Source organism: Myripristis murdjan, chromosome 7 (genome assembly GCF_902150065.1).
Source record: "Myripristis murdjan chromosome 7, fMyrMur1.1, whole genome shotgun sequence".
In the NCBI taxonomy this organism is placed as follows: domain Eukaryota; kingdom Metazoa; phylum Chordata; class Actinopteri; order Holocentriformes; family Holocentridae; genus Myripristis; species Myripristis murdjan.
The window spans coordinates 9,646,463-9,658,555 of record NC_043986.1 but is presented as its reverse complement, the minus strand read 5'-3'; the positions used below and the strand labels follow the sequence as shown (position 1 = coordinate 9,658,555).

Genomic DNA, 12,093 nt, shown 5'->3' with positions numbered 1-12,093 from the left:
ACACTTTCTGGCAGCAGAGACGCAGCCTTTAAATAGGAAAGTATCTATTCACGGATATCCACAAATGTTTGGTTAAACTTTATTTTAACCCCACTTCTTTCCCCCCGTCAGGCATTTAGAAATGCTGTGCAAACACCAAGTGAGCGCTTTCTTAAACTTTATAACATTATGGTAGGCTCATAAAGAGCATTGTTTTGAATGCTCTCCAAAATCGTGCAAAATTGCAAATTCACTCTTTACAACTTTTTTTTATTAGTATATATGACATTTTATTGGGAGGATAAACCACTTGAGTTGAATCATCATGTTTTCAAGGTGGTCCTTTAACACAAATAGACAGAAAATACAAATGCCTATACAAGGCCATTTGCATATGATTAAATGCACCTACACATTAGAGAAAAGTTTTCCATATCTTAAGTTATATAATTTGGTTGTTAATGAGAACAGTACCCTTACATATGCTTTTTTGTTATTGAGTATTAGAAAGCATTTGTAAACTGTTTACACACTATTTACAAATGCATGATCTTTTTATATATATATAAGTTTCTCAGGTGTTCCACTGATAATGAATAGGATACTAATTTTGTATATAAGCTGCACTTGGGTTGATATGAAAGTCAAACCTATTTGACCTATAATAACAGAATTAATATCTGCTCTAATTAAAAAAGGAAGTAGGCTGTGTTATTTATTTATATCCCCAGGCTACGTAATTCTTTATCTAATTGTCATATCCCTGGGAAAACTATAAATTCATGTAAATGCCGCACATCAATGAATCAACAGACCACAAAGAATGACGACAATGGGGAAATCTTTTCTGGGAGATTTTTTTTTTTTTTTTTTTTTTTTTTTTTTGGCCCTTTAAGAGGACTTTGGGTGGAGTTATGTTCAAGGTGCTGATGCGTTTATAAGGAGATGTGGAAACCCGCGGCGTCACTCTGAGTAAATGAATTTTTTGGCCTCCCAGTGTTGACAGAGGCAGGATGTCGCACATGGTTCAGGGCTGACTGGAAAAGTGACTCGTCCACACACACTTTTTCTCACACTGGCCGCAGACGAGACTGACCCAGGACGGGCAACGGGATGTAGAAACAAACTGCAGTTTTTATGGTGAGTTACCGTTACTTCTGCTTCCTGCCTTTCGTCCTGTTTGTGGGATTAATCACGAATTTAACATAGACTGGCGTCACCTTAAATGACACGACATGGAGGGATAATTAATGTGAATCTGTTTTAATCATACACTTTTACTCGGTGGATGAAATATGGGAGGAAAAGAGGTTTTAAGACTAGCAAGCCACCGCTTTACGTTATCTCACATATATTTTGAAAATTATGGAGACGGCGCTTAACTAAACTCAAGGTTGATTTTTGTCGTTTCTTCGAGGCTTCCCGGTGAGGAGGCAATTTGAAAAGTACTTTAGCTCGTCAGGTTTTATTTCTGCAAACAGCGGAACAGAGAGTTCCCTCGGTCAGATGCACGGCTCCTCTCAACACCGACAAGAGTTGGTTGGCTTCGCCCGGCTTGGCGCTTCTCCGGTCGGCCGCTAGTTGGCGCAGCGGCCGGGAGCAGCCTGGTTCATGTAGCAAGCAGGTTATGGTGCATGAGGGATTTGAATAAGATTTGTGTGTATATATATTTGATTTCATTAAGGTTGTGCCAATAATGTAAACGTTATTTATGAATATGTGAAATGCAGGTACTGGTAGGGCTGGGTTTACCATAGAAATTGAATGGAATTTAATGAACGCATTGACTTTCCATGGGGTTTACATGCTGCAATGAACTTGAATCCAGCTGAGGTTTTGTATTTTGTGTGGGAGTTCTGTAGGAGAGCCACTGAACAAATAATCATGAATTGGGTCTGTGTCATCGGATGAGTGTGGTAACATAACAACAGTGAAAGTTTCAGCTGCAAACCAGTTTGCACCCTAGTTGCATGAACACTGCATTGTGTAAAGCCAACCTATGAGGAACTGATAATATTACTGGGAAGTGCATTTGAAGGTGATATGAACTTGGCACCAAATGGACTTTCTTCCCTTTGGAATCTGGATTTTGGACCGCTGATCTGTGGACAGTATAACCTATAAAAAGAAATGAACTCATTTCCAGTCTTGTTCTCTCTACCATCCTTGATTGACATGTTGAATCTGAGTGACTGACTAACAAATGACTCTTTCTCAATGAGTGATTGAAGGAAGTCATTTGGTTCACAAGTTGAGTCAAATTTTCAATCTTCCGCAGCAAAGAATCTGTCACTCACAAAGTGTCAGATTTGCTCATGATTCAACATTTGTCATTGCTGCACCTGTACAGTTATTTCCACATTCACTGGCTTACAATAACAGGTAGTCAATGTGCTACAATCTACCTGCTGAATCAGATGACATTTTCTCATTTCCAAGTCCCACACCTACAGAACTGGTTGCATTTAACGAATGTGATTACTAATTACCTAAACAGTGCTTATATGATTGCACAATCGCTGTTAGCCTATTAGGTCGACAAGTTTATGAATAAATCGAGCCAGTCCCAGAGACTAGTCGGTAGTTCAGTTCATTAATCAGTTTCACAGCCAGAAAGATTTGAGCCAGTTAAATCTTGGACCATGCCACAGTGCATCCCATCATGCACACTGCAGCAAATGTTCATTTCCCATTGAAAGTAAATGGAGGCAAAATGGCTACTTGATGTCCGGTATGTGGTGAAGTTGGTCCTTAAGCACCAGTAGCCTGAGATATCACACTTATGGAGGCCAGTGTAAGTTACACAGGTCTGACAGGTTGGGTTAGAAGCTGCTTCACTCCCCATAAGCACTAATCAGACATTTTAATTTATTCTAAATATTGTAGCCTGCTTAATATTTTTTACCATTTAATGGGTTGGATAATTTCTCTTCCTTTATTGCACAGCTTACAATTTTTTAGAGCTGCACCTAGATAGTTTAGGTTATAGTAAGTTGCAGTTGGCAAGTAGGTGATGTAAAGCACATACTTTATGCCAGTGCATATGATTAAATTAGCCATAAAGGTCTCATGAATGGTCTATTGTCTGAAAACCAAGTGGAAGATGGGAGTTGCCAAGGACGACACATCAGGGCTCCTGCCTGAGACAAAAAAAAAAAAAAAAACGTTTCGACGGGCTCGCCTCTCCTGCCTGTAGCATGTTCTGCCAACTGTGCCAGGTCCTGCAGGGCATTTGCAGCACAGGCTCATACCTTGGCCAACTCTGCTTGTCTCCATGGCATATCTTCAGTCCTGACCTCATGGGCGAGTTCATTTGGATTTTCAGGCTTGCTTCACTGCGCACCGACATGACACAAAGGCCTATTCATGCCTGAGAGTGGCTCCATTCATGCACACTGAGTGACTGCCTGTAGAATTGATGATTGTTCAGCCTCTTCCATCTCCAAGGCTCACTGACGGAAGTGACGACAAAGGCGGTTGTTTTAAGAGTGACATAAATATTCAAACAGATGCACTGGTCAGTGTTGTGTTTGTAATGGGTTTTGTGTTGCATTATGCATGCTCTGTGGCTTTTGCATCCCACATGGAGTGTAGACTGAAACCTCATGTATTTGTTACATGAAACAAAGCGGGATTATATTCCGCCGGAAGGTTTTTTGCAGAATAAACTCACAGTATGATTATAAAATTGAGACCTTGTATTGTTCTTGGGTCGTGGGAGGAGTGGATTACTGTAATTACTGGTTTGCAGGTTAATGGCTGCATGATTCAGTTCCGTGCGTTGGGAAAAAAAAATATACAGTGCTTTTTGTGTTCTGTGTTGTCATTGTTAAATGCAGATTTTGAAATGACTAACAGTCTGGGAAACATTTTATCCTGTAATCATGAGGCATCAGTCAGTATTATTAAGAAAGGAAGTTCAATTAACTTTATTAAGAGGTTGAATATGTCGGATTAGCATTATGAAAATTTTTGTTTGAAGAGATAGACATGGTACTTTCCATGCCTGAACAAAAATGTTGGTGATTGCGTAACCAAACTGAGTTAACCAAAGCTAAAGTAATGCAAAATTTGAAAGCATTTTAAAGTGCAAAAGCTTGAATGACACATTACAATTTCAAATGAAAATATAATTTCTGGGTGTCTGCACATCAAAAGTGGGGCCTGTTTCATACATACTGTCTTAGCGCAGTGATGCTTCATTTATCCCTGTAGGAGAATTCTGTTTTTTTTTTTTTTTGTTTCTTTTGTTTGTTTTGTTTTTTTGGTCAGATGTTAGGGTCAACCACAGCGTTTGATCCCAGGCACCTCAACCGGGTGGAGACTTGCTGACACAGGGGCATGAACCCAGATCTCCCAGTTGTAGGAGTCTCTGTAACCACCAAGCCACCCTGCTGAGTTTGCTCCCCACCATGAGTAAAATAAACCACAGTCAAGAAGGTCAGGCTACACATATCTTCGTCAGCCCTCGCATAATGGTAGGATGACCTTCGTCTGACTGAGAATACACGTATTCATCCCCACGCAGAGGGATATCAGTCAGTTTTGTCATATCAGGAAACAGGAAACAGCTGCCATACACACAGTTAGATATCAGAATGGTGAGCACCTGACCCAGGAATGGGGGTGTTGTGTTTCATTTCCATATCAGAGGGATGTTGATTTTGTGATCCTAAGTCGTGAGAAACGGTGAAAAGTGGGACTTTTTCTCTCGATTTGGTTGGATGCATTCTCCTGTGTTGGTGGTCATTGGGTTCTCTCTTCATGGTGTAAAAGTATTTAAATCAATCACCAAAACAAAGCAGTGTATGGGCATGCGATTCTTACTCATGAACTCTCTAATATTTATGCGGTTTTACATTTCACAAATTTACATATTTCCCAATATTTAACTTCTGCTCACTGTAGTTCACTTAAACTTACACTTCCACAGTTTAATTTGAATGTTTTCTCATTTTACTTGAGTAAATTGTTCTGCCAGTAACAGTAAAGTTGTCATCATGGCCATACCACACAAGTACAGGCTTTTTAATTTTTAAAAAAGTCTAATAGACCTTAAGTATTCCTGTAAATGAGTAAAAAAAATTCTTTCACATTTTTAAAAAGGCAAGTACAAGGTAATATCTTTAAGCTTAGCTTTACAGCTTTATTGATGAATTCATATCAGTGATTACTTTAACCCTAGCACCAGTGAAGCCTTTATAAATAGTCTATAAACAGATAAAAAAAAGTGTTCTGACACACTATTACATAGTTGTAAGCACTTACAAGGATATCATTAACATTTATAGACATGCTTTAAATAGTCAGTTCACTAATTTGCCAGACAGAGCATGCCAAACAATCTTGCCTGACAACTGTAAATTTTCTGTTTATAAATATTAACGTTACCATTATATGTGCTTACAATTATGTCATAGTGTGTTAGACAGCATTATTTAACCGTTTCCACACTATTTACAAATACATAGTAAGGGGTGGGAGTGTGCTTGGAGTGTGTGTTGGCTTTGAGCTTGAGTGGGCTGTCACACTGGTGGAGTTTATCATTCAGGAATGCTGCACAATTAGCCGCCGCTGAAAGGGCCGATACTGAAAGGCTTCCACACTGTGGGCCTATGCAGCATGAATTACTACAGAGAGCGGCTGGCATGACCACAGGCAGGAGGGAGGGGTGGGAGTGCGGCCGCCACATCTGACCCGGAGATTGTGCAACATCCCACACATCAGACAGTTAACTTTAAGCTGGAACCACAAAAGAGACACACACGGATTAGTTAGCCAAACTGAAGCTTCTACAGAGGAGACTGGAGTAGTTTACTGGGCTCCTGCCACGACTGTATTGTTTTAGTGGTTTACTTTTGTATCTATCGTTTCTTTGGTGTTTTGAATCAGAGACTTCGGGCACCTGGGACAAATGTAAAATGACAAATTAAAGATGATGTCCCGCAAAACGATATTTTCTTTTATTCTCTCATGTTGTGTTCCAGTCGGATTCTCATCAGTGTGAAATGTCCATAAACCTGAGGGCAACAGCGATTATCTAATTAACGACAACCTGGCGTGATAATAAATAATAAACAGTGCTGTGCATATGTAGATAAAGCACCAGCCAATCCAGCAGATTTCTTTGAGAGTGTCAAGGAACAGATAATCTATATTGACACTATCTTATTTCAGTTTATATAAAGTATTGATCTGGATTATTATCTCACCCTTGACATACATACAATCAAGTGTGCGAGATGGCTGTTTGTATGTGTTGTTTCATACTGATGAAGGTCTAACTGGAGCAAATGAGTGCAGCATGTGGGATCTTATGCTTTATTCCCATACACCTGTCCTAAAAAAAAAAAAACATTTGGATGTGTAAGTTTTCCTGTGACTAAAAGAACAATTTAAGAAAAAATATATATATTTTCTGTCCCTCTCTGTGTTGCAGTTTAGCTCTGGAGCAGAATGAAGACATGGGCCTGACGGAGCTGAGCTGTGTTGGAGCTGCAGAGCGACACCACGCAGACCTTCATCCTCTGTGAGAACACAACTTCCCTTTCTGCCACAACATGGCCGGGAGCCAGACTAACTACTGGGGACAGCATGACATGAGCAGGTACACAAACACCAGTTTGAAATATAAATGTACAAGACGGCATCAAGTATCAGTCACTGTTATGTAACATTTTAAAGTCCAGTTGCCGCACTGACTCTCAGCACACAGAAACAAAGGTTTCACACTGAAACGCTTCATATCTGTTTTAGAAAATAAATGCTCACTGGTATTTATTGTCTTTAACAGGCACAGATGAGTAGTAAACTAGTAAATGGTTGAATTTACTAGTGAAGGGCTTCAGATAGCTAAAAACAAATCCCTTTTAGGTTGCTCATCCATATTTTAGATCTACTGTAAAGGTGGAGTTCAGAAAAAATAAATTAAAAAGAAATAACAAAGGTCAGGGAATTTATTTCACACTGGGTACAATTAATGCCTTGCTTTATTAAGATGCAGGACACCTGCCATGATTAAAATGCCTTCTGAGTTTATTGCCTTTATAAGTGTTGCCAGATGTAATCCCCTAACTGATCACAAGCATTTGTAATCTGATAAGCATGCACAGTGATTGCGTAACATGCTGTAAATACAAAAAAACAAAAAACAAAACATGTAACTGGTATTCCATTAAGTTTAGTGCATATGTCATGCTTGTTATTTCACCTACAATGACTCACTCATGACAGGTTATGTGCAGGAATGATTTACATAGATGCACAGCTCTGTATGGATTTCTCAACCTGTGTTGTTTTGCAGAGTGTGCTGTGGCCTGAGGACTGACATGGAAAACAACTTGACTGAGCTTCAGCAACGGCAGGCGGCCAAGGAATGTGACAGTGAGTGAACGAACTAATTTTTTCAAAGAATTACCAAGCAGATTACAATTTGAAAAGGCTTATGTGTGTACATTCGCTGAACACACATAAGTTGATGCTTATGTTTGTATTTTCAGTCACTATTTGTTGTAACGCATTATGGGTTAACTTGGCTTTGAGAGAACTGGATTTTATTTTTTCTTATTGCCACAACTAATTTTGAATTAGTTTGAATCAGTTTTGATTCAATTTGAAAACTGCTCCTCACTCACATAGTTGACACTTTAGTCGCTATTTCTTTTACTGCATCTTGGGTAAGGGCCTTGATAGAATGTGATTTTTATTTTCCTTACCAACACTTTTAGCAATTACAGAAGAGTTTTTGAGACTTAATTTCTGGAATAATTGCTGTCATCTGTAAGTGAGGAACATCAGCCATTAGCTGTTAAATCCTTGATATTAAGAACACTCGGCACTCAAAGTACTTTGCATGAAATTCATTTATTTATTCATTTTATTTATCCTTTATTAAGCCAGGAAGATCCCATTAAGATACAAGATGTCTTCCTCTAGGGAGTTACCAGTACTGTTAAGTAAAAAATGCCTGTGATTTGGTAGTCAAGATATTTTGATTTTCCAAAAACTAGTATCATTTATCTTTCATTTTCTTGAATAGGTCCCATTAAAAAAAACACTAATAAAGGTAAATTGACCTTAACACTAATAAGAAGTCAATATTGTCCTAAAAAGATTGCGGCTAAACCTGATTTCACTATATAAAGTGGGTAAGGTGTGTTTAGGTGAGCGTTCCCTCAGCGGTTACACAGTGTGTGTGTGGCGGATGCGGGAGGCGAGCCTATCGCTGTCTGGTCACCAGCTGTTCCTGCACTCTGGGCCACATCGGATGTTTCTTGGGAAGCTCAGCAGAAGGTTATGGGAAGCTCCTGTAGATTACGGCTTGCGTCTCAGATAAACGTGATTCCTGCAGTAATCAGGGTGTTGTGGCTGATGTTTGACGAACAGGGTGCTAGGTTAAGCGGTTGTTTTCACCATGCTTGTACTTCTGTTTCCTGTGTGATACGTTCAGCAAAACAGGATTTTTTTTTTTTAAGGAGAGTGGGCAGTGCTCTCCCCTTGGTGCTTTTTCCTTCCTACACTATCAGTATCCACAAGTCAGGAGTGTTTTTTCATCACAAGTTGTTTTCCATGTTTTCTTTCTTCCTGTGAGAGTTGTTTCCGCTCGGAAAGAAACAACAGTTTACTCGCAGTGATGGCAAAACCTTATATTATAAAGCGTAAATTTCAGGTGTTCAGTGCAATTCAAGATTTATTGACAAGTCTCTAATGCACGATTACTCTTCCCTCCTCCAGCCACCTTCCACTTGTCCCGGTCTCCTCTCTGCTCTGATACTTATCGCCTGATGTCCCACAACGTACCGCAGCCCTATGGGGGAGACCAGGTGGTCCCTTCTTCCCAGAGACTGAAAATGTTTAAGGGTCACCACCGAGAAGCCAAGCCCCTCCCGCCTCTGCCCGACCCCGAGGAGCTCATGTCAGACGAGGCTGCCGATAGCGAGGTGGAGTTTTTCACCAATGACCGCCGCCGCCTTTTGCCTAAGAGCTGCCCCAAGGCCCTGTGCAGGAGCAGCTATAGAGGCTGCGGCCAAGTGAATTACGCCTACCAGGATAAACCCTCGGGGCGCGTTGGTGGTGGGAGCAGTTCTATGGCTTTTTCTTGGCCAGGCACAGATGATAGTGGAACCAACGCCGGGCTGGGCTTTGGAGCCAAAAGCTGGATGCTAGGTGGGGCTAAATATGGTGCCCAAGGGCCGCATTTCCATAGAGCAGACAATGCACAGTTGGTCAGGGATTCTTCCTGTAGCAAACAGCCTGAACACTTCCAATCGTCCAGACTACGGTATTCCAGTTCAGGACCTGCTGACAAGCCTGAGATCCCGCCTCGTGTTCCCATCCCTCCAAGGCCCCCTCCTCTCCCAAAACCCGTTTCGGATGACTGGTCTGTCAGCAGCAACGAGGAAGACAAGCCTCCCAAAATTCCTCCAAGGGTCCCCTTAGTCCCAACCTGCCCACCACGCACCCCAAGCCCCAAAAGCCTCCCACTTTACATCAACGGCGTAATGCCTGTCACTCAAAGTTTTGCTCCAAATCCGAAATATGTGAGCAAGGCGCTGCAGGGACAGCGGAGTGAAAGGGCGCCGTCTGCAGACCAGTGCTCTCCCTGCATTGTTCCCATCATGAAGGACGGCAGGCGGGCCAGCGCCACACACTATTTCATCCTCCCGTGTCAGCCGGCCTACATGGACAGACTGGAAAGGCTGTTCAGGGAGCCGGACAGGAAGGACAGTCCCAGCATGTGCAATCCAGAGCTGGGCTGCCAGAACAGATAGAGACCGTCGCTCATGTGTCTCTCACTGTGTCTGAAACGTGTTCAGTGTTTATACAGTCCTGACTACCGTCCTCTAACGCCATGCTGCACACTGTTGCATGGAGTTTGTCAAGACATTAACGTGCTACATGCCTATCAACAGAGTATGTTCACCTCTAATGTCACTTTAACATTAATCTCTGGGATTGTTGTATTTTAAGATATCGTAAGTCACAGCGGGCTATAACATCCGTTTCAGTACACTAATATTAGCATAAATACAAATTGAGTATACAGTACTGAAAGGACTACAGTTTTCACACAGGGGAATGGTCTCAGAGGTTGTGAACTTGCACCCATCACCTGTCCATTCTTCAAAATAAGGACTTCACACAGAGATGATTACAACCAACCTGAGATTTCATAAAAACTGAAACTTTATTTCACGTATGTTAACAATGAACTACCAGAGTTACAAGCTGGGCTTGTGCAAAACCGTTCCGCCTGTGTGTTTTGTCTTATTTTCCATGACAGTGCTGCTTGAAATCTTTACCACAACGTATTGCTATTTAGATTTAATGATTTTAAGAACATCCCCTCTCACACAAATTTTTACTAATTTTAACAATGGAGAAAATGGCGAATATTTGAATGACAAAAGAATGTTTTGAACTACAGTGGAATGGAAGACTTCACCTAGTAAAACTCAGTTTGACTCACCTCTTTCCCTGACAGCGACTGACACCACGACAGCTAGTTAAGTAGAAGTTTCAGTCGTGAACTCTAGATGGCACTTAGTAACATTCCTTTGACTATCTGAACATTTGAAAAGTTGGTTATGTTTCAAAATAGTGGTGTCTTAAGTGTAGCAGGTGTAGCTTCAGGTTACCTTCCTGTTTTTTTTTTATTTTCCTGTGTAAGCCCTTTGAAGGCCTTTCAGCTTCAGGTCTGTCCAGCTGAATATAATTTCAAGCTAGGACTGTTAAAAAATGATCATTGTAGTTCAAAGTTACATGTAGCTACACTTTCCCTGCAAGATACTGAGCGTTTTCAGTTCATGCGTTGATTTTCACATCATAGTGTATTCTACTGTGCCCAAATCTATAATTTATTTACTAGCTGTTAAGTGTTAACCTAGCCATTTCACAGTATTTTTAGCCATGAAAAGCATGTTATGTTTATACTGTTGTACGGCGCAGACCCGGGTTTACACACTGTTACATCAACGGGTTGAAGTTCTCATGAAGGTTCTTTGTGTTTGATTCAGCCTCAGCAAAGGCTGCTTGTTAGTTCATCATGTTGTGTGTGTTTGTCAAGATTAAATTCTCATAAAATGATGTATTTTTGATTAATCTATTTATAGAAATAAAATAACTTATTCAGTTTATGAGTGCCTCAATGTCATTTTTTGTTCTATGGAAATCACTTTTAGTTTCTTTCCATCGCTGACAAACTTGCATGCAGCTTATTTTACTGTTGAATGATTTCTTTCTGCCCTTGGATCCTCATTGGCCCACTGTCCTTAGAAAATAACATAAGAAAAACTTGTCTCCTCATTATTTTTCCAGTTATTGTACCAGGACGTATCATCACAGCATCATGTCCAAAATCCTGCTTGTTTCTGTCAAGGTCTCAATATTCCAGTCCGCATTTGTGCTCTGATAGTGAACTAACTGTAACTGTGTATATCTGAAGAGCTGCTAAAAGGAAACTTAGTGCAGGCAAACTGAATTCCTAAATGAAGTTGCTCACAGAATTTCCCTGGTTGGGATTAATAAAGTACATCTATCTATCTATCTATCACCTCTCGAAGGATAAATTTCATCAATATTCATTTCAGTGATTCATGACAAGTCATTGTTTCACAGGGATGAAGCTGATTTTATTTATACCGAGCTCATATTGATAAATACTAATCTATCGTCTCTCCTTCATGCACATCTAAATTTAGTTTATATGACAGACTGTTCTAATATTTTAACTTAGACAAGCACATTATTTTACCCGCAGGTGCCCCACTGGGCCTGCTGGTGGTGCTGGAGGGAAGGTCATGAGGTCACCAAAACTGCCAGGTTCCATCCTCCAGCCAAGATGGATGTTGTCACTACATTTCATGGTGATCCACTGAATAAATTTTGAGCTGTGCTGCTCTGGACATAACTGCTGACAAACCGTCTGACTGACTGACACGGTGATGTATTTTTGCCCCCGGCCTCCCGGTGGGGCAACAAGACCAAGATTTGCACAGGATCTCTGCAGGTCCTTTAAGGTCTTAAAATGTCTTGAATTCAATATTATATCCATTAGGCCTTAAAGGTCATTAAATAGTCTTAATTTCGAATTTATGAGGTCTTAATTTCCACATA

At 40.6% G+C, this 12,093-nt stretch overlaps 1 protein-coding gene across 1 annotated transcript; it reads left to right on the top strand.

Moving 5' to 3' along the window:
- The first annotated feature begins 962 nt into the window (after positions 1-962).
- Positions 963-11,114, top strand: errfi1b (ERBB receptor feedback inhibitor 1b). Its single transcript, XM_030054886.1, has 4 exons — positions 963-1,119; positions 6,419-6,586; positions 7,283-7,362; positions 8,713-11,114. The coding sequence occupies exons 2-4, from the start codon at positions 6,540-6,542 to the stop codon at positions 9,747-9,749; spliced, it is 1,164 nt and encodes a 387-aa protein (XP_029910746.1). The 5' UTR covers positions 963-1,119; positions 6,419-6,539; the 3' UTR covers positions 9,750-11,114.
- The last annotated feature ends 979 nt before the right edge of the window (positions 11,115-12,093 follow it).